This window comes from Podarcis vaucheri (genome assembly GCF_965113315.1).
Source record: "Podarcis vaucheri genome assembly, chromosome: 6".
NCBI lineage: Eukaryota > Metazoa > Chordata > Lepidosauria > Squamata > Lacertidae > Podarcis > Podarcis vaucheri.
The window spans coordinates 54,025,057-54,052,355 of NC_138764.1; the positions used below are offsets into that span (position 1 = coordinate 54,025,057).

General features: G+C 45.7%; 1 protein-coding gene across 1 annotated transcript; it reads left to right on the forward strand.

Annotated features, from left to right (window-relative positions):
• Positions 1-27,020, forward strand: POMGNT1 (protein O-linked mannose N-acetylglucosaminyltransferase 1 (beta 1,2-)). Its single transcript, XM_082226740.1, has 22 exons — positions 1-219; positions 2,472-2,674; positions 7,529-7,634; positions 8,214-8,332; positions 9,279-9,344; positions 10,288-10,401; positions 11,832-11,949; positions 12,380-12,478; positions 12,690-12,817; positions 13,880-13,950; positions 14,670-14,745; positions 15,709-15,792; positions 16,248-16,289; positions 16,701-16,759; positions 17,259-17,331; positions 17,512-17,640; positions 18,044-18,169; positions 19,328-19,392; positions 20,063-20,107; positions 20,859-20,994; positions 21,198-21,307; positions 22,334-27,020. Exons 2-22 carry the CDS (start codon positions 2,561-2,563, stop codon positions 22,428-22,430), a joined length of 1,977 nt encoding a protein of 658 aa, XP_082082866.1. The 5' UTR covers positions 1-219; positions 2,472-2,560; the 3' UTR covers positions 22,431-27,020.
• Positions 27,021-27,299: the final 279 nt, after the last annotated feature.

Genomic DNA, 27,299 nt, shown 5'->3' on the forward strand with positions numbered 1-27,299 from the left:
TTCTTCTGCCGGAGCCACTGCCGCCGCCGTCTCCTTTAAGAGCAGGCTGCGAGCTATATATCCCGCGCCGGAAGCGGAGGAGCACGTCGGGTTCATCCTCGCCGAGAAGGTCCCTGTGCCTGGTTCGCGACGGAGAGGGAAAGGAAGAGGAGACCACTGCACACTGTGAGCGGCTCCTGCTTATGGGGAGAGCGCCGGGTTCGACCCGATGTCAAGGCCGTGAGTAGATCCACATTCCCTTGGAACTGCATGCAGCGTGCTGGAACGAGAGATCCCTTCTGGCAATCCGCTGACCCCCCCCTTATCCCCAGGCGCTGTGATCCATTTTGCACCATCACCATCCACCCGCCGCCTTTCGGTATGCTTCTTGTTTTGTGGAACCTGCCGTCGATCCCCTTCCGACGTTTACTCGGCCTGCCCTTCCTAGCAATGGTGGCGGCGAAATATGGGGGCACCTCCGCATTACCAGAGTTTACTGCTTGAGGCTTATTTTTAAGTCCCTTTCCCAGGATAGCCAACACATACACCCCGCCCCCTCCAAATGTGTTGCACTCTGTTCATTTCAGGACACGCAATGCCGATTCGGGTTTGCTTTCCGTTGAGGGAGCTGAACATGGATCGTGGTGTTATAAAAGCGAACTAAAAATATCCTTTGTTTTGATGTAGTGTGCCATAAACGATACCCTCTGTGTGAAAAGGAGTAGTCAATAGTGCCCTCCCTTATTCTTTTAATACTTGCCTGGAAGCCAGTCTTGCTGTTTTTTATTTATTTTCAAACACATGTAGCCTTTGCCACTGAAATACAGGTAAAAGGTTACTCACTGCTTCCACTCCAACAGCAAGCATTCCTTAAAGAAGGCAAAGATAAGTAAGTATATAATCTGTTCAGCTTTTGGCAAGTAGTGACAGGCTTCCATCTTCCCAGAGGAGCAGGAAGCTGGCTTATCTGGAATCAGGTCATCCAGATCAGCACACTAGTAGTTTCTTTCCAGAGTTTTGGAGTGGAGTCTCTCGCAACCCTATCTGGAGCTCCCCTATATGGGAGCTATAGCCCCTCCCCGCTCCTTGTTAGCATTGGGAAAGTTGTGCACAGATTCTGGTTTTAGGCATATCATAGAGTTCAAAGAGGACCTCAAAATTCATCTAGTCAGGCCTTCTGCTAATACAGGAAATCTGCTGCTCATGGGTGGCCGTCCAGCCACTAACAAAGGAGAGTGTACCACTTTCTTAGGTGGTGTCTTCTGGTGTTGAAGAACTTGTGCAGCTGGGAAGTTTCCCCTAAGAGTCAGAATCCGCTTATGTGTTATCTGTAACAGCTTTCATGTACAGTTGTATCTCAGGTTACAGATGCTTCAGGTTACAAACTCCACTAACCCAGAAATAGTACCTCGGGTTAAGAACTTTGCTTCAGGATGAGAACAGAAATTACGCAGCAGGAGGCCCCATTAGCTAAAGTGGTACCTCAGGTTAAGAACAATTTCAGGTTAAGAACGGAGCTCCAGAATGAATTAAGTTCTTAACTCGATGTACCACTGTATTTGATTAATCCACTGGTCAATGTAGTGAGGAGATGTTGCAAGGACCTAGAGGTGTCAAGATGGTCAAGTGTGAGAAACTATGTCACCTCTAACACACCCTTGCTATCCTTAGATGTTGTGCCATCCAAGTCTCTGTCCTGTCCACCTGCAGAAAATGTTAAGGATCTCTGGTGATAATTGTTTTTTTCTGCATCCTATTATCTTGCTGTGACCAAAACTGTGCCCCATGAGCTGGTTCACATGTAGCGCTAAGCCAAATCATGACTTGGCACAAATCGGAGGGTCCCTGGAGAGGGGATTGCTGCAAACAAAGCCAAGGTTTAGCTTAGGGTGTTGCCCTCACCTGTGTTCATGCATCGTCTTGCTCCTGGCAAACCTTGGCTTGTGGTTCGTCTTAAGTGAAACAAACCATGATCCCAGGTTTGGACAACACGCTAGGCCAAACCACAGTTTGGCTCACACCAGTGCAGCAACAGCAGAATGGGAGGAAGAGCAAAGCAGCAATAATATACTCTCTGCCCCCCCCCCCATTCTAAACATAGTTTGACTTAGTGTTAAGTGGCAACCAGCTCACTGCAGCTCTAAAGACCATCTAAGTGGGGCTTGGGCCTGGAATAGGACCACTGGTCCTCCCCTTGGTCCTTTCCTTCCAGTGGCCCCTCATTCCTCTACCCCACAGCTTCCTAACAAAGGAAGACTTCCTTCTATCCTGTTCCTTGCCAAACTCTGACATTTTGACAGCTTTCAAGTGATGTAACAGAATAAATTATGTCAATGAAACACTTAATGCACACTTGCATTTTCTTTTCATTAATGGAGCAGATATTGTGCTGCCTTGACATAGAGCCGGACCTTCAGACCTTTGGAGCAATATTGCGTTTGACTCGGCCAATTTCACTCTTTCAACTTCTTCTGCTTTCTTTGCCCTGCCAGGTCTTGTTGGTGGTAGAATGCAACTCAGGGAGGCCAGATGCTGAGCGCTGCCTCATGTAGGTGTCCAGTTCCATCCGTTTTGCCCTACTATGATGGATGAGTGGAAGCCCAACCCAGTAGCCAATCCACGGAAGAAACGCAGCTGGTACCTGGCCTGGAAGTACAAGCTGACAAATCAGAGGGCTCTGAGGAGGCTCTGTCAGGTGAGAGAGCAGGTCCCTTGGACTCTTGGTTCTGCTCTGCTTGCTGGAGTAATGTGCTGCATCAGGTGAAATTAGGATTGGCATTATTATTAATAGAAGACTGTTGACTTTAAATGCTTTTGGGTGATGCGGTCTGCGTACGAGTGGAGTGAAGAAGATAAAGTGATTCTTTATAGGTACCAAAGGATATCTCTCCATTGTTTCTATTAAAAGGGCAGGATCTTGTGGCATTTTGAAAGCTAGCTGATTTTATTGTAGCGTGAGGTCTTGCTTACAAAAGCCCTGGCCTGTGAAAGCTCATATTACAATACGTATTGGTCAAGAAGGTGCCATGGGATAGCTCTGTTGCTTAGCTTGCAGCAGACGAGTGCAATTACCCTTGACCACCTTTCAGCAAATGGAAAGGGAGTTGCGCTTTCTCCCTCCCTCCCCCATCTAGCTATATCTATACCTATAAACCAGTGGATTTACAGTGATGTTGACAAAAGTTTTTTTCAGACAGATTTTTTTAGATGCACTGATTTGCTCCCTGTTCTCTGTAGCGCAGCTTTTTCAAGAGATCCGTTCATGCAACAGAAGGTTGCTACTAAGTTGCCTGCCCCACCCCCAGAAGGGACAGTCTTGTGAAAATTTGAGGAAGAAAATATACTGAGACGTAGAAGCTGAAGCGAAAGGTGGCAAGAGTTACGGCAGGGACAGTAAACAAAGGTGGGGGGATAAGCCTGAAAGAAAGTAGCTGATAACTTCTAGGGAGATGCTGAGGCTCAAGGCTACCTGAAAGGGGTTTGTGGTGCATATGGAAGTTTTGAAAGCCTTTTCAGTGCTACTTCTTTATATGTTGTTGTTAAGCATTGAAAGCACAGCCCTTGCTTCCTAATTACAGGTGACTAACCACAGAGCCTAGGACTTGCCGATCAGAAGGTTGGCGGTTCGAATCCCCGCAACGGGGTGAGCTCCCGTTGTTCGGTCCCTGCTCCTGCCAACCTAGCAGTTTGAAAGCACATCAAAGTGCAAGTAGATAAATAGGTACTACTCCGGCAGGAAGGTAAACGGCGTTTCCGTGCGTTGCTCTGGTTCGCCAGAAGCGGCTTTGTCATGCTGGCCACATGACCCAGAAGCTGTAAGCCGGCTCCCTCGGCCAATAAAGCGAGATGAGCGCCACAACCCCAGAGTCGGTCACGACTGGACCTAATGGTCAGGGCTCCCTTTACCTTTTTAAGGATGGGTTGGGGTTGAATGGTGAAAGAAATGCATTCTGTTGAGTCTCCAAAATACTGAGTGAGAACAAAATATTTCAGCATGGAATACTCCAGCCATAGTTGCTTCCATGATATTCCACTCCATTCCCCACCCCAAAAGTCATTCAGCATTCTGTAGCCACTGAACATGGTCAATCCTAAGTGGACCTTTTTGCAGGGCTCCCCCTTAACTTTTCTTTCCAAATAATTTTTGAACTTCTGCAAACCATAGGCTGTCCTCAAGCTTGTTCACACCTCCCCTCTTGTGCACAGAGAGTGCAGTTTTTCATATCTAGAGAGCCACACTTGGAGAATGAGCTCAGTATTATAAGCTTATAATAACCAATGTCTATGGCATCTTGTAGTGCTTCATAAGCAAGAGAGAGGTGCCTGTCCCAAAGGAGCTTACAATCTAAACTTGAAAAGGGGGGGAGAGGACCGGAGAAAATAGTGTGGAGGGGGATATAAATATGGGTAAATGGAGGCCATATTTTCAGAAAAAAATTCCAGTGTTATTATTTTTCCTCAGAAAATATTTTTTGAATTCATTTGTTTACTAAATACAAGTAAAATAAGCATGCTAAAATAGATGAGCCTCTAGGGCATCAGAAAATTATCAAATCCAAATTATCCTACACATAATTCGCCAAGGAATTGTTTTTTGGAAGATGCACATTATAAAATGTGCTAAAATTGGGGGTGAAGATTAAGGGGGCCACATGGGAAGTGTGGACTTTGAGGAGGCAGAGAGAGAGTTAGCACTGCATGCAAGTTCAATGGAGAGCAATGACCTCAAAAACACTTACCGAAATTTTCAGGTGTTCTTGTTTCAAGAATTGTGCAACCTTCCAGCAGCCTTCAAGAAACGTGACATTTCAATAGGCAGAGAGGCATAGCAAATGTGTTCCAATATCTTGTCTGGATCCCATGTCTCCAAACAGCAAGCTTAATACAAAGCTGTCAGTGTTGAGGGGAAAGCTGACACCTTAATTGCACACAGACAGGGCTCTTCAAGTTCGGGTTCCCATAGAAACCCATGTTGCCCTGTATTCCAGCATCATCGGGGGATTGTTCATCATGGCACCCGCTGTGGCAGTAGGCAATACTCTGTCAACCACAGTTCCATAACAACGTGATGGAGGCAGTGGTGTTGGGCCTCCTCAAAGGGATATCTAAAAATTGAAGGACCTGTCACTGACTGTTGAACAATCTGAGTCTTGGTATGGGAAAGTTGCTGTGTTCTGAAAACATTTTGCTGTGTCCTACAGGAGATTAGCAGAGTTAGAGGCTACGTAAGCATCTGAATTATGGGTCTTGTGGCTAGTGTGTCTTCTGGGATGTTTTCACCTGTAAGGAAAGAGACAGCTGAAATTCTGCACTTCTAGGAGACACTAAAACTTGCAGCTATGGCAACCTCAGTTTCCATAAGTTAAATAATATTTGCAAATGAGGCTGTACTGAATACACTTAAATCTTCCTGCCAGCCATGTGCTACAGAGGATCACCGGAGCAGATTGGGGTGGTGGTGCAGAGACTGCAGAAGAGGGGAGAGGAATGGGAAGTCCCATTCATATAAGCTAACATCCGTTGCACAAGAAGGCTGCTTCAGCTGGATATGGCACAGCAAATTGAAGCAAAGTTTATTTGCAAAAACTTGTGTGGCAAATGCTGCATAGCTCTGGGAACCTTTTCCAGGCCAAGGGGTTCTCTTTCCTGTCCTCTCCCTTTTGAGAGTTGGAGTCCTACAGCATCTGGAGGTTCCCCATTCTTGATTTGGGGCTTTATCTTAGTGAATATAGGGTGGCATTAACCATTTCTTACAGATATATCACATATTATTGCATAAATCAGCTTTCCAAGTTGTGCAGCCTTTTGTTTCAGGAGCAATAGGCGAGCAGGGGCTACACATTTTATTTTTAAAAAATAATTAGTATTTCTTGACTATTTTCTTGAATTGTTGTTGTTGTTTAGTCGTTTAGTCGTGTCCGACTCTTCGTGACCCCATGGACCAGAGCACGCCAGGCACTTCTGTCCTCCACTGCCTCCCGCAGTTTGATCAGACTCATGCTGGTAGCTTCAAGAACACCATCCAACCATCTCATTCTCTGTCGTCCCCTTCTCCTTGTGCCCTCCATCTTTCCCAACATCAGGGTCTTTTCCAGGGAGTCTTCTCTTCTCATGAGGTGGCCAAAGTATTGCAGCCTCAGCTTCACGATCTGTCCTTCCAGTGAGCGCTCAGGGCTGATTTCCTTCAGAATGTAATTTTCTTGAATTACAAGACAAATAAAAAAGGAAAAGTACATATACCATCTCCACTTTCAATTCATAGTATTTTTTACAGTTCATTTACATTCGGTATGAGACACTAATGTTATAGACATGTTGCGGGAATAGAAAGGGGGGAGATTATTTTTTCATTCTATTGCATGGTGTTAGTGTAGACATTTGTGTCATCATCACATGAGTAGGTCCTTTATTTTACACATTTATTCATATTCCTTGGCATTGCAACCACTTTGCAACAATTTGTGGAGACACAGTGGGTCCAGATTCCTTCCAAGCAGCTGGTTTTCACTGACCTGAAATCTGATGTCACTTATGTCAATCTAATGTCAACAGCAAGTCAACTTGATATTGGAGAATGGCCATCTGATATTAACTACAGATTGTTGTACGACAGTGCTGTTACGCCCTGTGCTAGAAAGCTAAAAACTGCCTGTAATGACAGTGGGTAGTTTTCAACAACACCCATTTAAGAGGTGCCAGATGTTGGGAGTTGGAATTGTTTGTTTTTTAATTCTCATTGAATGCCTTGCAAAGAGAATGTTTGTTCATAATGATCTAGCAGTTCATTGTTACTTGGTGCCCTCTGGCTTATCTTCCTAGTTCTGTGAGCTAAACCGAGATTGAGAATTGTAGTAACAATAGCTATTTTTCTTGGATCAGAGTGAAGAGACCGGCAATTGCTAAGGAAGCTTCTGTTTGGAATACAAGGCTACCAGACAAATGTTTCTGCAACAGTCAAAATGTCAGAACAGGGTTTTGTTTTTCTGCTACGTATTTTGTAGGTAACATTTGAAATCCTCCTTGCGGCATGCCACTTGGCCTTGGACTCTGCCGAGTGCAGTTTATTTAAAGAATTGTGTGCCACTTGACGATATTGCCATTATCAAATGTTGGAAGGCATGCAGTATCTGTCACATGACCCCAAACTGATTTCCATTTCCAAATGCCAGCAACTCAGTTCTAAGGAATTCAAATAATGTCTGGTTACTTTCGGGAGAAAACCGAATATATTTGCACCTTTATGCATGGGAAAGGGAATGTGTGGTTATGGGTGACAAGCTTTAAGAAGGTAGGAGGGCCCCCATTGCCATATAAGACACTGTAAAAATTTTCTGGGGAAAACAACTCCTTTTAGATGTGAATGGAAGTAGCAAGTAGAGGTATAGGTAAAAGGTACATCAAAATAATTCAAGAGCTATGGTTCTGCTCTTTAGCCAACACTACATTTTTGCTTTCATGTCCTGCTATGCAGGAGATGCTTTTCAAGACAGAAGGTCTTCTTAGGCATCAGATTAGTAATACTTATGGTCTGATGTTAATTGCTTTGCAGATGGGGGCTGTTCTCTTTTTGCTAGTGACTGTGATTGTGAATATAAAGCTGATATTGGACACTAGAAGAGCAGCCAATGAAGAGGAGGAATCTTCTCAGGATTATGGTGGGTATGGAGTGTTGTGTCTAGGTGACAGCAGTAGAATGTCCTTTACAGCAAAAGTCAAACTGGTATCTCCCCTGCTCAGCATGCCCTAGCATGTGATATCTCCTGTCCAATGGGTAGCATGCAACATTCCTAGATACAATAGTGTTCGCGGTCTGCTGCGGCTTTGCATGAAAAGTCCTTTAAAGTGTATTCTTCAGCTGGCTTGGAGAGAGAGAAGAAATTCCTTAGAGAAAGATGTATGTATATAACTGCTTAATGACACCTTCCAGTTATTCAGATTCATCCAAGGAGACCTCTAAGAACCTCATCCGCATGGTCAAATCATCCACTTGGAGCATTTCTATTAGATAATGAAACCTTTAAATGGAAGGAGAGAAATATTCAAGGGACATCAAGTGGGAGGCTGCCACTAAATATCTAGTTTCCCTGAACTTGGGGGTGAAAACGTATGTTGTATTATGCTCCTTTTGGAATCTAGATCTTTGGATTATATTTTCTGGGAGTGAGTTGATTGTGGGGTTTTTTAAACCAGAGTTTATCAGTAGCTTGAAGTAAATGGTTTGTTCCCCTCCCTAGATGAAGGCTTGCAGAACCCAGAGCAGAACCCTCGACGACCAGTCAACAGCAGGAAGGTTCTGGATATTGAGGTGTACTCCAGCCGCTCCAAAGTCTACGTGGCAGTGGATGGGACGACGGTGAGGGACTCCGCTGCAGCTATAAGGGGAGATGCAATAAATGGGGAAACTGGAAGTTCTCATATGCATGGCTTCAGAGCAAAGCACAGCACCTTTTGAAACAGAGAGGCTCATTACGCATTGCAGCACAATCCCACATGTTGAAGATGGGGAACCTGTGCTCCTCCAGATGTTGGTGGACTATAAATTCCATCACCCCTAACCATTGGCCATGGTGGATGCAGCTGATGGGAGCCGCAATCCAGCAGCATCTGGAGAGCTGAATGTTCCCCCATCCCTGCTGTATGTGTTTACTTGGAAGTAAATGCCACTGTGTTTAAGAGGGCTTACTCCTTGGTCCGTGGATTTAAGATTAAGGTGCTTACTGAGTATTTCTTTCTACCAGGGACAGGGAACTAATGGCTGATGTTGGACTCAAACGTCCTTCAGCCCAGCCAGCATGGTCAATAGTGAAGCATGGTGGAAGTTGTAGTCCAAAATCTGGATTAGGGGAGGTGCAGTCCAGCATTAAGTTGACCATCTCTGTTTTTATAACTGTATTTCACCAACCACTGTCATCTGATGGGGCTTTTGCACCTCAGCTTTCAAGTTCTTCAGTGTAAAGCAGGCTTCCTCAAACTCAGTCCTCCAGATGTTTTGAGACTACAATTCCCATCATCCCTGACCACTGGTCCTGCTAGCTAGGGATCATGGGAATTGTAGGTCAAAAACATCTGGAGGGCTGAGTTTGAGGAAGCCTGGTGTAAAGCTTACTGTATCTCTTGTCTACACTTTAGGTGGTTTTCCTTAAGCAAGAAATGTGGTGGTAAACAGTCAATTCTGTGGGGCCACAGGACTTCAGCAACAAGTGGGGGACGTTCCTGCAAGAAAGCTTATTTCTGCCGAAAGGGTGTGGTGGCAGCTAGAGGGATGGAGTATTATTATAGTTTCTTTTATCATAGTACAGGTTTTGGAAGATGAAGCCCGGGAGCAAGGCAGAGGCATCCACGTGATTGTGTTGAATCAGGCTACAGTAAGTGATTAAGCCATAGATTGACTTGCTGAAAGAAGCTACTTTGCATCTCAGAAGCCAGATGTATTTACAATTGTGTGGAAGTGACTGGTTAACTGTAGGAAAGTCGCTGAAACTAGAAATAGCTCTGATTGCATCATTGATTCTGAAGCCTGCTCTTCTAGAGTTGGGACCCAAATCCCACCCGTTCTCCTTATCACTGGTGGCATCCTAGCAGGCAACAGCATGACGGAAATCTGCAACAGAGGCCTGCAAGTCACCTGTCTCTTTAACAACCCCACAATGCCCCGTGTGGCGCTACATTTGGGCACCATGGGGATATCCAGAATGGCAGCTTCCTCTCCACCCTCTGCTGCTGCTTGGCAGACTTTAAGTCAAGAAGCAGGGGTTGCTGGGAAAGCCATGCTCAGTTCCCAAGGAGCCTTCCCAAATGCCCAGTCTTTTTTAGCCCCTTGACCATGCCAGGTGCTGCTTCCAGCCCTGTGGCTTGCTTTAAGAAAAAAATTAAGTGGTGCATGAAGATACCGCACTCATGTTGGCGTGAGATAAAGACCAGCCTGTTTGCTCAGACACTAGAGGATGCCAATGTTAGTCTGCTGCTCCAATGGGAAGCTGCAAGTGGCTCTGTGGAGGACTTGTTCTACTTGCTCTTTCTTTTTAACCAACATAATTTTAACGGAATAGCAACCCACCCTGGAATCCTATGATGAAATGTGTATGAAAAAATATACTTTAAAGTGTGCATAGAAGTCCCACCATGTGCTTATATAGAACATGAGGAAGATGCACATTGGCTTCAGTTTTTGGCTGACTCTGTTTCCAAAGAAGCAGCTGGTTGTGTTTAAAACTCATGTTGTCATTAGTGGATCTCAGCAGTTGAGCAGGACTCATCCATCTACTGAGGCCACCATCTAATCTGCTTTTGTGTATGAATGCTTAATAGGGTCATGTGATGGCGAAGAGAGTCTTTGACACCTACTCTCCACATGAGGACGAAGCCATGGTCCTCTTCCTTAACATGGTAGCTAGAGGCCGCATTCTTATCTTCACAATTAAGGTAGGTGGGGAGGCTGGAGTTTTGGTTCTTTCTTTTTTTTCTCTGCTCCATAGAGATAAAAAGTGCAGATGTGCTCAGTAAGTAAAAGGTAAAGGTACCCCTGCCCGAACGGGCCAGTCTTGACAGACTCTGGGGTTTGTGCGCCCATCTCACATCTATAGGCCGGGGGCCAGCGCTGTCCGGAGACACTTCCGGGTCACATGGCCAGCGTGACAAGCTGCATCTGGCGAGCCAGCGCAGCACACGGAACGCCGTTTACCTTCCCGCTGGTAAGCGGTACCTATTTATCTACTTGCACCCGGGGGTGCTTTCGAACTGCTAGGTTGGCAGGCGCTGGGACCGAGCAGCGGGAGCGCGCACCGCCGCGGGGATTCGAACCGCCGACCTTTCAATCGGCAAGCCCTAGGCGCTGAGGCTTTTACCCACAGCGCCACCCGCGTCCCGTCGATGTGCTCAGTAGCTTTTTATTTTCTTTCAAAGTCATGTGAAATGAAACGCTTCAAAATATTCGGAGTAGGCAGACTTGGACTAACTTTAGCTTTGCAGCTACTGATTTATTTACTTTCCTGTGGCTATAACATAATATGGACTTCTATTTTATGCAGTTGCTGTACATTTACTATTGTGAATGGTATTGTTTTGTATTCTCTTTACTTAATGAATGATATGCTGGGTGGTTCACCCAGAGCGGCAAAAAACTAAAGAAAGTCTAAAGCTTAAACATATTTCTTGATGAAATAATTAGGATTGTATCCTAATCAGAGTACACCCACTGAAAATAATGGACCTAAGATAGTTGTGCCCATTAATTTCATTGGACTTTCTCTGAGTAGGACTAGTGTGTGATGCAACCTCTTATTCACAAGATCGTGCTCTGCAGATGTTCTTGAGCCAAACGATTAAGTGACTGTGGTGGTACCTACTAACCTGTTCTCAGCCAAGACAACAAATGCTGTCATGAGCAATGGGCTGCTGGAGTTGGCTTCACCTTATGGTTGCATCCCTGTTGCTCCTTAGAAATCAGGAGGCAACAAAGGGGAAAAGGAGAGAACACTAAAGGGTTGGCCTAGCTGTCAGCATCTGTCTTGGGTGGCTGAACTAACTAGTTCCAGTTGCAGAAGCTAAGTACTGCTGTTATTCTTGCAGCACCCATTTATGGGTGCTCTTTTATGCTTTTATCTTTCTGTTTAAATAATACACAGTTTTTAACTAAAATGGTAAAGTGGTGCTGAGAATAGGCTCTAAAACTCTGGAAATTTATCAAGCACAGATTTTTGACCTTACCTTTTTTATTTTTTATTTTTTTTTTTTTGAAGTGACATTAGTTGTGCCTCTGTGACAAACTCAGAAGGAAAAAAATTGATTGTTATTACAAAAAATAGAGGGGAAATTCTATGTAATTACAGCCTGGCTTTTCTTCCATTTTTCAGGATGAGGGCTCCTTCCACCTTAAAGATACAGCGAAGAATCTCCTGAAGAGTTTAGGGAGTCAGATTGCGGCTTCCCTCAACTGGAGAGACATGTGGACATTTGTGGGGAAGAAAGGAGGTCAGAATCTGTTATTTTCCCCTGACCCATATTCATGGGAGAATGTGGGAAAGAAGTTCCTTCTTCCACACCACAATAAAAGCAGAGGTGTCTCCATTCCTCCAGTGCCACTTGGTCACCCTAGATGGGTGCCTTGAGCAGCGGTCCCAGTAGGGCACAGAAAGAGGGCAGGCCTGGCTTGATTTCCTTGCTGAGGGTCATGGATCTTGCATAGAAATGGGGAACATGTATCCTTCCAGACCTTGCTGGGCTCAGTCCCACCATCTCTGACCATTGGCCAGAAGAGCTGGGAGTTGAACAGCATGTGGAGGCCCAAAGGTTCCCTACCTGTTCTACAAGATGCATGTTGTTGCAGCAGCGGCAGCCTAGTGCCAGGTTGCACAAGTGGTAATTATATTCTGCAGACCCTGACATGCATTCTTCTCTCTAGGTGAGGTTTATGGTGAAAAATACGCCAAGTCCCCAGTGCTTTCCTCTTGGGGAGAGCCTGTCCTGCTGAAGACTGAAGTCCAGCTAACTTCTGTGGAAGGTATGGCCTGCTGGTTCTTCATCGCCGTTCCCTGAGCATCTTCTTAAGGGGGGAGTTGCAGAGGCAAGGGTTGGGATGACCCAGTGACACCATGCATTTAAAGGGTTCTTTGCCCCTCCTCTAAAGCATCTGTAGTGAGAACCTGGTAGAGGCTTGTCTAGCTCGTAATTGCCTTCGTGTCTCAAAATAACCCCCTTCATTGTACTCTCAGATGCCGAATGCCACTGGCCTGACACGGAGCTCAACCGGCGGAGGAAGCGGTTCTGCAGTAAGGTGGAAGGGTATGGCAGTGTCTGCAGCTGCAAGGACCCCACACCTATAGAGTTCAATCCGGACCCAGTGAGTAGGCCTGAGCGAGAGCCCCCTTCTTCCCCAACCTCTTCCAGGAATGGAAGTTGATGAGGAAGCACAAAGGCCTTCGTGGGATCTCCTTAACTAAGCAGCCAGCTGGGAGCTCTGTAAGACTATGGATGGAAGTCACCAAGTGACCTGTGAAGACTCTCAAATATGTAAAGGCCTACTGCCCATCATGCTCTGCCCAGTTCTCAGCCACTTCTTCCGCATTATTTCTCATTCTCAAAGTGATATCTCTCAGTTCCTTTTGCTTGCATATCTGCACCTTAAATCCAGTTTTGCTGGATCTCTGCCTTTGATACCATCGACCATGACATCCTTCTGGGGGAGCTGGGGACACTGTTATACAGTGGTTCCGCTCCTTCCTCCTGGGCCGTGTTCAGAAAGTGGTGGGGGGGGATGAGTGTTCAGACCCGTGGGCTCTCACTTGTGGGGTGCCTCAGGGTTCTGTCCTCTCCCCCATGCTTTTAACATCTATATGAAGCCGCTGGGAGAGATCATCGGGGGTTTGGGCTGGGTGTTCATCAGTATGTGGATGATACCCAGCTCTACCTCTTTTAAATCAGAACCAGTGAAGGCGGTGAAGTTCCTATGTGAATGTCTGGAGGTGGTTGGAGGATGGAGCTAACAGATTGAGGTTGAATCGGGAAATTTTTAATGCCTAATGTTTTACAATTTTTAATGTGCTGTATGCTGCCCAGAGTAGCTAGGGAAACCCAGTCAGATGGGGTATAAATAATAAAATTATTATTTTTATTTTGAGAGCCAAAAATTAATCCAAATTGTGAGGGTCTCTTCCTAGTTCTAGGCTGCTTAATTTGTAAGGTGGATTTCAAGAGCAAATGGGAAGATTGTTTTTTGGGAAACAGTTGAAGGGTACCTGGCTGATGGAAGTGCTCTATTTGGCATGTCATAAGAAAATCTGTACTATGCTAACTTAGTTTACCCTTATAAATTTTCCAGAGCAAGAAATTATATGGGTGTGAATAGGAAGAGGGAATGGGTTTGGGGGACAACTTGTGCTTTTCCTCTTTCTTCTACTTTTAGCTCAGAGACAACAAAGTTTTTGATGTTCCCGTTGCTGTCATTGCAGGAAACAGACCTAACTACCTGTACAGGTGAGTTGAGACTGCCTTGGGCCCATTGACAGGGCACTTGGCTGGGGTTTCTAAGCACAGCAGTCGGAAATTGAAAATTCAGCTTCAGCCCTTGCACATTTATTGATAAGTGTAGAACCCTCAAGTTTCCAAGTTCCTTTATAAAGACCCATATTCCTGGCATGCATCTCCATGTACCCTTTAGCTGGGTGGCGGAAAGGAGAGAGCAAGCACAAAACAATGAGCCACAGAGCTGACTGCAGAATATCACCTAGGACAGCCTTGTTGGGCTTGGAATGTGGGAGCCTTGGCTTCTAGCCCTCTTCAGGTGTTGCAATTAGGGTTGAATAATTGCACAGGCAGGATAACAGGGACAAGCAAACTAGCTCCATCTCCTCTCTGCCTCTCTGCCACAACCTTCCAGCTTGTGTAAGTTGATTATCTGATACAGGGAAACTTCTGTACTCATGGAGGATCCCTGTTCATATTCCTGTTCAGAACCCTGATGTTCACTGCTTCAGAATAGTGGTTCTGCCTCAGTGTCTCCCTGCAGGCAGAAAACTAGCAAATGGGGAGAAATATTCCAGCTAGCTTTCTGTGTGCAAGACTTTGGAGAGGGGGACACGTGCCCTCTTGCTGTGTAAGATTTATTCTTGTTTTTATTCAGTCATTTGTTCCTCTAACTTATACAACAGGAAAGATCATTAAAGAATTAAAAAAAATGTTCCTTTTCCCCATAGGATGCTGCGATCGCTGCTGTCAGCACAAGGAGTCAATCCTCAGATGATAACAGTCTTCATTGATGGATATTATGAGGTGAGTCCCTTCTTCCATTTCATCAAGAACTTTGCATCCTTTCTGATCACAGAATAATGTGCTTTAAAAAACCCTTCAGGGCTGACCCAGGAAATGAACTTGCACCTTCTACATCCACCTATTGACAAAATATCCCATCTCATTCTGTTGAGGTGCTACTTCTGATTTGCTGAGATCTTCCTTTCCCCTTCCTGCTCCATTACTTGAGAGAAGCAAGTGCCTCTTCTATCCTCCCTGCCCCGCTCCCAGTGAGAAAGGCAAAATGCAGCTGTGGAGCGTCAAGTTGTTGCTTGGGCTGCCTTTTAAAGCTTCTTCTGAAACCCCAGCTGCTCTGGAATGCAGCAGCCAAATTAACATATGAAGCGTCTGGTTCATTTCTGGGCACAATTCACAGTGCTCACATTAGTTTTTAAAGCCCTAAATGACATAGGCCCCAAATATCTGAAAGACCGCCCCCTCCCCATAGACCCTCTTGGATGTTGAGATAAGCAGAGGGGGGCCCTTTTGGTCCTTCTGCCACCCTCTTGCTGTAACCCATCCTGGGACCTTACTGTGAAAGACGGGTAAGAAAACTAATGAAAATAACTTGAGGTGCCAACTTTACCTGGGGAATAAGCTGTGCTAGGAGTTCACTGGAACTTACTAGGGAGTAAATGACAGAGGAGTGCAGCTTTTACTGCAATTACGTCAGACAGCTTGTGGTAAACCTTCACCTTAACTTCTTCCTGCTGCTTCTCGTGAATGCTGACTAAAAGCACTTGGGAACCTTTCTTTCATTTCAAGGGCAATAAACACTGGTTGTCTTCCTGTACCTTTCTGGTAGCAATACCTTATCGATCTTTGAAGTCTGTTGTGCTCCTCTTTAAGGAGTCAAAAATATGTCTAGCCATGCTTGCCTTGCCCTGATAAAAAGGAACCAGGGTTGTGGAAGTGTGAATCTCATGTGTTTCTTTTTCTTTCCAGGAGCCAATGGATGTGGTGGAACTATTTGGCCTGAAGGGAATCCAGCACACACCCATCAGCATTAAAAATGCCCGAGTCTCCCAGGTGAGGGACCCGTTTTTTCTCTTCTCCCCTTGGAAACCATGCCCATGCATTGGGGCAGCCATCTTGCTTGCCTAGGAGCCCCATTACAAATGATTGCCCTGAGTAACCATGCTTGGCAGCTGTGAAGCAACTGGACCACACAGAACTTTTAGCTCAAGCGTACCAGTCTTTGTTCTCCAGCAATGTGCCTGTGTCTGGGACTGAGCTTAAAAAAACCAACCTGGTGTGACTCCAGATGAAAGTTGCATGAAACTCCTGCTGCTATGCCTAAGTGTAATAGAAGTGACCTGCTCTCTGGCTGATGTTACCACCCTAGATGGACCACACTTGTCAGACGGGGATAGAGACATACGACTTCTGTAAAGTAGTATTTCAGTAGCAAGTCCGAGTCACTGATCTGAATCAGTCGAGTTCTGAATAGTGGTGTAACAGATGGCATCGTTTTCCTCTCACAGCACTACAAGGCCAGCTTGACAGCAACATTCAACTTGCACCCGGTATGTGATCTCCACCACATTTCCCCACTTTCCCCTTCTGAGACTTAGAAAATTCTACCTTTGATTATATCCTTGTATGCAATCACTGGGGAGGATATTCTGTCCTGAATAAATGATTCTAATGATCACCTGTCATAGAACATGATGTAGCAGAGGCTTTTTTAGTTCAGCAGGCAGTTAACAAACATGCACAGTGACATAACTGTCTCTTATATAGTTCTTGTGGAGGGGGTGGTACCTTCATGCACTGATCAAGCTGGCATAGTTCTGAAACTGAATTGTTGCTAGGAGCACTGGGTCCCCCAAAATTCCTGCATCCCTTGGGTAAGAATGTTGCTTCTGAACTTTGTATCTCATTGGCCTTGCTCACCACCTTCACTTTTCTCTCTTTGTGCTCCACCTTTTCTGTAGGATGCCAAATTTGCCGTGGTTCTAGAAGAGGACTTGGACATCTCCATTGACTTCTTCAGGTATTATCTGAACCCATCAATGAGCCCTAGCTGGGTCCTGATGTCTTTGCTCATTCTGACCAAAGTCACTTTGTATCAACTTGCTGCATGACTTAGAGAATGCAACACCTTTGTAAAGGGAGTATGAGACTGGTTTCACAAACCAGCCCATCAGGAAGGATTCTGAAGGGCTGGAAACTAGCCGTAATTCAGACCAATCCTTTATGTCAACCTCTCCAGAAATGTGTGCATTAGATTAAAGGGTAAGGTATAAAATAAATAAAACCCTTGTGGTCATACTTAGTATTTACTCAGATCGATCCATTTGCACCACTGGATTTGACCCCCTTGCCTGACTTACAAATCATGACTTTGCTCCATGTGTGATACTTTTGTAAAAGAATGTCACTGACCTTAGGTTGATCAATGATCAAAAAACCTCTTTCATCAACCTGATTAAGGTTGGCTTAAACAATGTTTCTTCTAACTCTTTTTGAATTGTTTTCTTTTTGATGTATAGCTTCCTAAGCCAGTCCATCTATCTGCTGGAGGAAGACGACAGCTTGTACTGCATCTCTGCCTGGAATGACCAGGTGCGTCTTGCTTTTGGTTCTTTATTGCACTTTCCTGCCTCTTTCCTTTTTTCTGCATCACCCTCCTGTGATCAACATACTTCTTCCTTCCCTCCCGCCACCTCAAATCAGGGTGAAGGACTTCATGATATGCTCTTGTTATGGAAGTTTGCTTAGGTGCTTCTCTTTTTGGAAAATTAGGGATATGAGCACACAGCGGAGGACCCCTCACTCTTGTACCGTGTGGAGACCATGCCTGGGCTGGGCTGGGTATTGAGGAAGACACTCTACAAGGATGAGTTGGAGCCCAAATGGCCAACACCAGAGAAGGTCAGTGTCCTCTCGGTTTCCCTTGTAAAACAAGGCCTGCTCTTTCTATTGCCAAATGGCTAACCTTTGCAGTAGCCATAAATACTAGAGATATCCCTTCTTAAGAGCGTTAGGGCTGTAGGCCTTCAGTTTTTATCAGCATTTTAAAATATTTTTAAAGGGCAAGATATACTTGTTCACACTTTCTAACTTTTAGTATGGAAATAAAGTAGAATGTCCCCCCAAAGGCTGTTAGATTTTGTAAAGTTGAACAAATGGAGCAGGTAGGAAAATGGTCAGTACTGAGATGTTTGGAATTTTGGAACCTAGACAACCTTCAAATTCCCTGACCATGTGACCAGGGACTCTCCGAGAAGCCCTTTCTCACAATGGGCTCAACTACTTTGTGCTCTCTTCCCTCCAGCTCTGGGACTGGGACATGTGGATGCGGATGCCGGAGCAGCGGAAAGGCCGCGAATGCCTCATTCCGGATGTGTCGCGCTCCTACCATTTTGGCATCGTTGGCCTCAACATGAACGGCTACTTCCATGTGAGTATCAACCTGCACAGAGAAGCATCAGCAATGTGTGCTTCTGCCTAGGGAACCCCCTTGCTGGCTGCCTTCTGTTTCCACATCCACTGGTTGTGGTCTCTGCTGGCTTCCCCTTCTTTGTTCTTCTCAAGGAGGTCATGACATGTGTGTTACTCGGTGACAAGGACGGTTGGAGCAGTCTGCATTTCCCCAGCTGCAGCTCAACCTTGGAGAAAGAAGCTGCTTCTTTTCATCATCTGTGCATATTGACCTCCCATGCATCTGTGCAAGCATTTGTAGGCCATGAGAACTCAGCAGAAGTGCAGAGGAGGTTTCTCATAGGAACATAGGACAGATTCAGACCATGGGTCTCTCTAGCTCAGTGTTGTCTACACTGATTGGCAGCAGCTGTCCAGGGATTCAGGCAAGGGGTGTTCCCAGTCCTGCTTGGAAATGCCAGGGATTGAACCATGTGCTCTACCACTGAGCGATGACTCCCATCCTTGGAACCAATAGAGAAGTCTAAGCCTTCATGCCTAGCTTGGCAGCCTCAGGAGAACTTGGGGATCACCACTTTCAAGAAATAGAGTGTAGGGCTAGATCATCTTTCATCTGAGCCAGTACAGCAGTTCCATACGAGTCCTGTTCTGATGTTGAAAGCACAGAGCTATCATCATTTGAGGCATGAGAGGAGGTTGCCTTCTGCCCAGCAGTCTCTGCATCTTTGGAAGGATGTCTGCAGCAGGACTGCCTGCCAGTACACAGGGGCTATCCCAGCAAGCAGGAACCCTGAGCGCTCGGGGTTTCATCTCATGGGGACCACCTGCCTGGATTTGGGAGGCTGCCCTGCTGCAGACATCCTCCCAAGCCTGTGGACAATGCTGGGAAGGGGAGACTGCGCCTGGCCCTGCTCTGTGATAATTGTGTGTCATAAATGCCTTGTGTCCAAATGCATTGTGTCCAAATAACTTTTCCTGAAAGTCAATTCATGAAAAATAATGGAACCTCAGTTTTTTGTGTTTTTTTTTGATGTGGAGACTCAGTATCTGTGCCCGTGTGCATCAAGCTAGATTCCCTCCCGAGTGTGCTCCAGGGATATGTGGGAATAAGGGGTTATATGTACATTAAAGGTGACTGATGACCCCTAAATATGTGTTTGCCTCTTGGTTTTTCTAGGAAGCCTATTTCAAAAAGCACAAGTTCAACACTGTCCCCAGCGTCCAAATAAAAAATGTGGAGAGGTGAGTGCAGTAGTATGTTCAGCCTCTGCGGAATGAGCCCTAATACACCCTGGGGCACCTGGGACTGACTTTCTGAGCCAGGCTTAGGGCTTCCTGGCTTATGCACCTCTCCAGCTGAGACTCACTCCTTTACCTGAACCAGAATGCCCTAAAAGTTGATAATATGTTGCCTCTTTTGTGGGTGGCCTTTAAAAATCATAGAGTGGTAGTCAGCTAAGCTTTACTCAGGGTAGATGGATTGAAATCAATGAAGATTGCTAAGGTAGGCCTATTAGTTCCAGTAGGTCTACTCTGAATAAAACTTACTTGACTATTACTTCTAGGAGATTAATACTAGCAGGAAGGTGATTTCTTCATAAATAGAAAAAAAATACATTTATTTTCCTTTCCAGCTGATGAGTTGTGTTTCCTGGAGTATACTATCTTCTTCCGCGTTTTCTTGTTTTTACCCCAACCCACGTTGGTGTTCTACAATAGGGTCAAAAAGCTGATGGCTATCCTAGAATGCCTTTCATAGTAGCAAAGGTGGACTGTGGAATTAAATAGTGGTTTTATTGCAGTGGATTTACTAAGCAGGATGCTGACACCCAACAAACTGCCTCTTAGGTGTTAAGCATCAATATTTCTCCCCCCCCCCCTGACTGTCTGTCTTTATCTTTCCATCGCCCAGCTTAAGGAAAGATGCATATGAAATTGAAATCCACCGGCTGCTCAGGTAACTTGAATGCTAGGAAATCGGGCACATGTTGATGGTAAATGATGATATTTTGCAAAGTTTTAATGAGTGTGTGTATAGGAGCTGTTTCATGTTGGAGATGAATACTTGTTTGTCTGTTGTTGGGGAGGGTATTATGTTTTTATTCAGTTTTACAGAAGCAAGCATCAAAATTATGCTGATACATCTATACAGCTCTTAGAGTTGTTTGGATCACGGGCAGGCTGTGTCTGCTGTTGTTGCGTGGATTGATTTTGCTAGCATGCCATGCCTACAAGAGAGGTATTCTGGTGTCCCCATTTGTGGAAGGTGTGGCATCTTGTGTATGTGCTGCAGCATCAACTGTAAGAGGAAAAACAATAAGTGGTAGCCAGGAATTTTGCACAATTGGATCACAATGTTATCAGTCAATCTCTGAAGTGGGTGGGTGGATTTTAACCAATGTCATTGTGAAGGGCTGGAAGCGTCCCATCTAATACGCGAAGGGGAAGGGTCCCAAAGAACAATGTAGTCACTTTGAATGTTTTGTCCGACGCATAACTATAAAGCTTCAACAATAGGAGCAACGTGAGCCCTTCCCACAAACTTGCGGCCTTTTCTTTTTTCCTTTTCCCCACAGACTAATTGGCACTTTTAAAAAAAATTGCTGGAAACCCCTGTGTGTGTTCATACATGTGAGTCTTACGGCTTTTATCTCTTCACTTTTTTGTCTGTCCTCACGGTCCCGGATTTATTTTAATTCCTCCTTCAGTGAGGCAGAAGTTCTGGATCACAGCAAGAACCCCTGTGAGGATTCCTTTGTACCCGACACCGAAGGGAAGATCTACGTTATGTACATTAAGATGGAGCAGGAGGCAGATTTCACCACCTGGACTCAGCTTGCAAAGGTAACTTCCAACTTCTTTGCCTGCCCAGCCTGTGACATAAGATGGACGGGGTGGGGTTTCTGTAGGCCTCTAAATCCAAAGCCAGTGGAGAACGGGAATTGGAAGGCAGCCCAGTCGACTTAGATTCTGGAGCTTCCATCACATGGGTAATTCAACCTTGATGGCATGTTGCTTGTATGATGTCCTCTTTCCACTGTTCTTAGTGCCTCCACATCTGGGATCTGGATGTCCGTGGGAACCATAAAGGACTGTGGCGCCTCTTCCGGAAGAAGAACCACTTCCTGGTAGTGGGAGTGCCTGCCTCTCCTTATTCGTAAGTTTCCTTCGTGGGCAGGGGAAACTCCCCCTGGTCCCCATGTTAGTGCCAGGCTGCTTAGTTGGGGCAGCTTTTCTCTGCATGTTTCTCCCAGAATTTCCTCAGCTTACCCGTCAAATCAGATCCTGCTCCCCAAGCAAGCTAGTTGAGCCTGTGTGGTCTCACATGTTTTAAGAAAGCTCAGCTGCTTAGAGTGTGGTGCTGACAATGCCCAAGGTTGCAGGTTCGATCCCTGTATGGGACAGCTGCATTGCAAAGGGTTGCACTAGATGATCCTCAGGGTCCCATCCAATTCTATAATTCTGTGTCTTCATAACTCACTGCTGCTGCCGCTGCTGCCACCTGGTGCCAGGAACAAAAATTGCAAGGAACTTGGAGAGAAGCAGAGGCAACGCCATTCTTCGCCATGGTTGCTTAGCAGTTCAGCTTCCTGGAAAGGTGGCCGTGTGCACCAGGTAGCTACAGCAGGAAGGGCTGCGAGAATAGCTGACTCAGAGCCATCTTGGGAGACCATAGCAAGGTGACTGAGAAGGGATGGGAGGCAGCTTCCAAAGGTGGAGATATATGGGGGGGGGTGTATTGTGTGTAGTCATGAAGCAGACTTGAAAAGCCAGAATTCCTCTCCAGGCAGTTATTAAGAGGAGAGGCCTTGACTCAGTGGCAGAGCACATGCTTTGCTCACAGACAATCCCCAGCATCTCCATCTATAGATATTTTTGGCCTACAACTCCCATGATCCCTAGCTAGCAGGACCAGTGGTCAGGGATGATGGGTATTGTAGTCTCAAAAAAATCTGGGGGGCCAAGGTTGAGGAAGCCTGGATTAAGTGGAATGGGGATGTCTGAAGCCTAGCAATGCTGCTTCCAGATGGACAACACTGGCCTAGATGGACAAATGGGGTTATCTGGTGCAAGGCAGCTTCTTATTTTCCTCTCTCCATGCTGTCCTCTCTGGCCTGAGACACTTCTTTAGCACCCCTTTCCCTTTTTCGTACCCAGCTCATTTTTTTCCTTCTCCTCCTAGATCCAAGAAGCCCTCCTCAGTGACTCCCATTTACATGGAGCCCCAAGCCAAGGATGAAGCAGTGGGAGCCGTGGGAGCAGGAGCGGAGCAAACTTGAAGCAGGGCTGGGGATTGTTGTCCGTGTTGCCTTCACAGCCTGCTGGGAAAAGGGGCTCAAGACGCCATGGAGCTTCGTGGGAGATTTGTGTGCCGCTTTCTCTGAAGGACTTGGGAAGAGGGGCAAAGACAAGGGGGTGAGGGCTCCCCGCTGCTCCAAGGCAGCTGCTGAGTGTGAATACGTTGCACTGGGAAGGCAGGAGCAGGAGCCTTTAATATTTTTCTAAGCCACTGCAACAATACAATTTTGCGGGGTGGGGAGGGGGTTGGTCGGTCCCATTTTTAACACTGACGCTTTACTAACGCTGGCCACCCTTTTCCCCCAAATTGTGGGTTAGGCCAGAGGGAGCTGTTTGGAAAGGTGATTGGTTCCCTTTTTAGGGAGCTCTTCTCAGACCACTACTTCAGGATATATACATTTGTTATTGTTATTTATTAACTCTGTATGTTGGTCAACATCCTTCAAAAGGCAGCTGTCCTGCTTATGTTTCTGGTGGTTTCCAGTTTAGGGGGGGATTGTGATGGGACTCTTAAGCGCTGGAAAGCATGTGGAGCCATTCATTCTCCAGGCAGAGGAACCATCCTGTACATGGCTTGGATTGGTGGCTACAGAGCAGACAGCTCGCCTGAATTTGGAGAATGGCTTTTGTGCCGGAGGATGGAGAAATAGACCTTCATGGCCTTCATCGTCGGGACTTAAGGACACAAACCACAAATGGAACTGCATGTATCGGTACTGTGGGCAACCTAACCTGGATGCTCAGGCCCAGAATTCCTTTCCTCCTGTCTCTGCTCCCAGTGGATTGTGATGCAAGAAGGGAAACATCAAAATCTCTGGCATTTTATCTACCTAGCAAGTTCTCCTGGCTCTAACTGAAGCACCTCTTCTTGACTGAAATGCTCAATAAGAGCCAGACTGGCAACAACAGGTAGAGGCCTAAGGCTATGAGGCTTGGTGGAGTTGCTCTTCTGTACAATACCCACAGAAAAGAGCCAAGAAGTGGTGAAGGTGTGTGTGTGTGTGTGTGTGTACAAAAAGTGCCTTGAGGGAGTATGTGCTGGCCTGGAAAGCCTGCTCAGAAAGGGAGAGTTGAAGTGAATGGATCAAGCCGAACCTCAATTATGTTTGCTCCATTGGAACAAAGCTTCTGTGAGCTCAAAGATCCAAATGCAGGAACACTTGTTAGTCTGCAGTGTGGATGACCTGTGGCAATGGCCACCGTTAGTACCACTAAGCAAGGTCAAGCTCACTCCTGTCCTCCATCCTGTGGAGCTGATAGGCTTTGTGTCCTACCCTGCTCAGTTCAAGCCAGTCTTGCTCTTTTTGAGGCCTAGGTTGCTGAAGCATGTTGCTTGGAAAGGAGGAGCTCATAGGACCTCAAGGAAGTTCTGAAGAGGCTTCTTGGGGAAGTAGGTTCTTCTGGAGTCTGTTGGCTGGGCAGAGGTAACGGGGAAGGGGAAGGGCAGAAATTCAGGGACAAAGAGGGAATAGTGGTTTTCCTCTTCCACATCTGGTGCCTTATGAGGTGAGCGAAGTCCTTGGGGTCTAGAATGTAACTTTCTGTACATTGATTCAGGGATCAGCTATAGGAAAGGGAGCACCACCTACGAGCAGATGGCCAGGTTCTAGTTTAATGTAATCCTTTCCCTTCCATTTGGTGGTTAGGTGTCTTTTTGTTTTGTGTTTTCTTTCTCCACACCACCAAGCTAACCATACATAGTTGATGCTTTCCGAGTCTTTAAGAAAACAAACGAATTAGGGTGTAGAGGACTAGAAAAGGAGAAAGATGGCATTACAGCGTTTAAGTTGTCCATAAGTCAACTGTGGCCTCCATCAATAAGGTACCATCTTCAGCCAACTCCTGAACCTAAGAGTGTCTTGCTTCACCTCACTTGGTCTGTACCTTTTCCAAAAAGAAACCCTTTGGCTTCTATCCACGTTAGTCTAGTGACTGTGGTGGAGTCTCCTTCTTTGGAGGTCTTTAAGCAGAGGCTTGACAACCATATGTCAGGAGTGCTCTGATGGTGTTTCCTGCTTGGCAGGGGGTTGGACTCGATGGCCCTTGTGGTCTATTCCAACTCTATGATTCTATGACTGAGGGAAGACCATAGGGAATTTTGGATGGATGACTTTGGTACAGTCACTGATTGAATGCCGTTGATTTATTGATTAGTGATGCTTTACTGCAGGGAACCAAGACATCTTGTCAGTTCAGTCCATACCATCTCAGGGGAAATTGGTGGGTGTGTCTGCCTCTGGAAGATGGGCTTCTCTTGGCCCTGCCTGTTGGCCTTGATGCAGATACACTCAGCATATTGCAGCTGCAAGGGGAGCGTAACCCAGAGCTGAGAGTGCAGCAGTTCCTGCCAGAGATGAAAAGGAATGCTTTGGCTGCTGCTTTCATTGATTGCATCGCTTGCCATCACATTGCCAGTGCATCATGTTTCACTGGAGGTAAATGTGGACACAGCTGCTATTTCCCCCAACAGCTTTTGCAGGTACGGTAGAGCTAAAAGTTAGAGCTGTGCTGCATTTTGCAAAAAGGATAATTTTTCTGTTATGCCTTCTTGTCTCTCCTTGGCAAGCATTGTGATGCAGAAAGGGAATCTGTTCCTGTAAACAGGCACCTGAAGGTTCCTGGATACAACTTTAGCATGCGTTTGCATTTTTAGAAACACGCATACAAGTTTTGCTGCGGAGTCTTACTACTGATGACATATGGAATGATCCTCATTGTGAAGCAGCTAGTACTTTTGCCATTTTTGTGGCAACATGGTATGGAGCATGGTTTTTTATGTTGTTGGGTTTTTGGTTGTTTTTGTTTGGTTTTATTTAAGGCGCACAGCACCCTAATAAGGGGAAGGAGACCTTCTAAGCAGAGTTCAGCAACCTTTGCCCTCCAGAAGCACATTACGGACCTTTCCCTTATTTATTTGGTAACCAGAATAGGGGATGTTTTGAAGCCGCCAAATCTCCAAGGCCTTATTACACTTGACACAAAGTGCAAAGAGTTGGGGCTTCTGCAAATGCACAGCAGCAGCAGCAGCAGCAACCCTGAAGGCTTAGTGATGGCTAACTGCAGCAATGCTGAATTAGCTAATGTGCTTCTTATTAATTTAGAGAAGCAATTTTTCACCCTTCAGAACCAGTCATGGGATTTCAGGGGCATGGCAAGTGGAGATCTCAGGAAGCCTAATGCCTAGACCAGCCTTCTCCAACCTGCTGCCTTCCATATGTTTTGAACGACAATTCCAGTCAGCTCCAGCCATTACAACAGTGCTGGCTGTGGCTGATGGGAGTTCAAATCACCTGGAGGGGCACCAAGTTGGGGAAAGGTGGCCTGGATCTACAAATAACTTTGTCCCCAAAAGCCTTGATGGAGAGCAGAGCACAGGCCCCTCCAGACTTCATCTATATGTTTGGAGTGAGTGTTTAGTTGCGGCCAGAGGGAGGGGCTGGTTGCTTTTTGCAGCAGAAAGGCATTTCCTACCTATCAGGTGTATAAAATCAGGTCACTTTGTGTAGTCATGATCAAAGTTCAGAGCACACTTTCGAAGGGGCTACATCTACCTTAAAAAGTGTTCATGAGGTGTCTTCTGAAAGGAATGGTGTTCTGCTCTTGGCACTGTCAATAGACACAGCTCCTGCCCCACCTGACCAAGTGCAAAATATTATATGGTGAGGACATCCCAAGATCCTACGGAAACAGCATCATTGCAAGAAGATTGTAGTTTGTAACTTTGTGAGGAGGCAAGAAAAGCAAAGATGGGTTGGGGTGGTTTCGCCTGTTCAGCCTTGCAAATGAGTACACTTTTACTGCATTTCCTGTTCAGATATGTCAAAGGGTAGCTGGAACAGTTGCTCTAAGCCACTACAGTGGTACCTTGGTTTAAGAACAGCTTAGTTTATGAACAACTTGGATTAAGAACGCTGCAAACCTGGAAGTAGGTGTTTTGGTTTGTGAACTTTGCCTTGGAAGCAGAACATGTGGGAAAGCACACCTTGGTTTAAGAATGCTTTGGTTTAAGGACGGACTTCAGGAATGGATTAAGTTTGTTAAACAAGGTACTACTGTACTTGCCCCTGGCAATATGCCAGTGGAAGCGGGAAGAAAAATAGCAAGGATATAAATTTAATTCAGTTTTCACTGTGTGTGACTTTTAAAATAACAAGTTTTCCCTTGCCAAAAGTTTGTCTTCATAAGTTTACCTGTACTACAAGTGCTGCTTCTAAAACAACTGTTTAGGGATGGGAAATGTTTGATCTAAAGCATTTTAATCTTTAAAATATAGTCCAGCACCATGGACATGGGGCTTTTGACTGAAATGGAAGCTAAATGGCCATATGGGGGTTGTGTATTTTGCTGGCATTGGATTTCAGTGGGGTCATCATGCCTTTCTCTGGATTACACCCAGCAGCTGCAATCCTATGCTTGCTTGTTCTAAAACCTCTTGGCTTCTATGTAGCCAGGGACTTGCTTATGAGTAAACCTCCTTGGGATTGACCCAAGTGTGAAACAACTGGAATAAAATGTGTTCACATTCAGCTTCAAATTCCCATTTAAATGCAAACAGTATTTAATCCCTTTGATTGCAGTGACTTCTTCTCGTCAAACTTTGCAAACAAGTCCAAGGATCATAACCCCTGACCTTGCTCTTTGCAAACTATGCGGGAAAGGATAGCTAAAAGTTCATCAACTGTTCTTCTCTTCCAGTTTATTTCAGCCAGAATCTTTCTGGTTGTTAGTGACAGCATGCTTGATGCTTTGTCTGATCTATCATGGAAATTACTATTTTCTTGTAGCTTCTGGAGGGTTTGGGGGTTATTCTGGTGGTGGTGGTAAGTTGGAGAGGAGAGGGTTCTGTTGCA

What these genes read in the sequence shown, in the direction of transcription:
- POMGNT1 (XM_082226740.1), top strand. Translation starts at nt 2,561, where the DNA reads ATGATGGATGAGTGGAAGCCCAACCCAGTAGCCAATCCACGGAAGAAA. An exon ending in GGAATCTTCTCAGGATTATG is followed by an intron (nt 7,635 to 8,213) that starts GTGGGTATGGAG and finishes TCCCCTCCCTAG; the next exon opens with ATGAAGGCTTGCAGAACCCA. An exon ending in CAACATTCAACTTGCACCCG is followed by an intron (nt 16,290 to 16,700) that starts GTATGTGATCTC and finishes CCTTTTCTGTAG; the next exon opens with GATGCCAAATTTGCCGTGGT.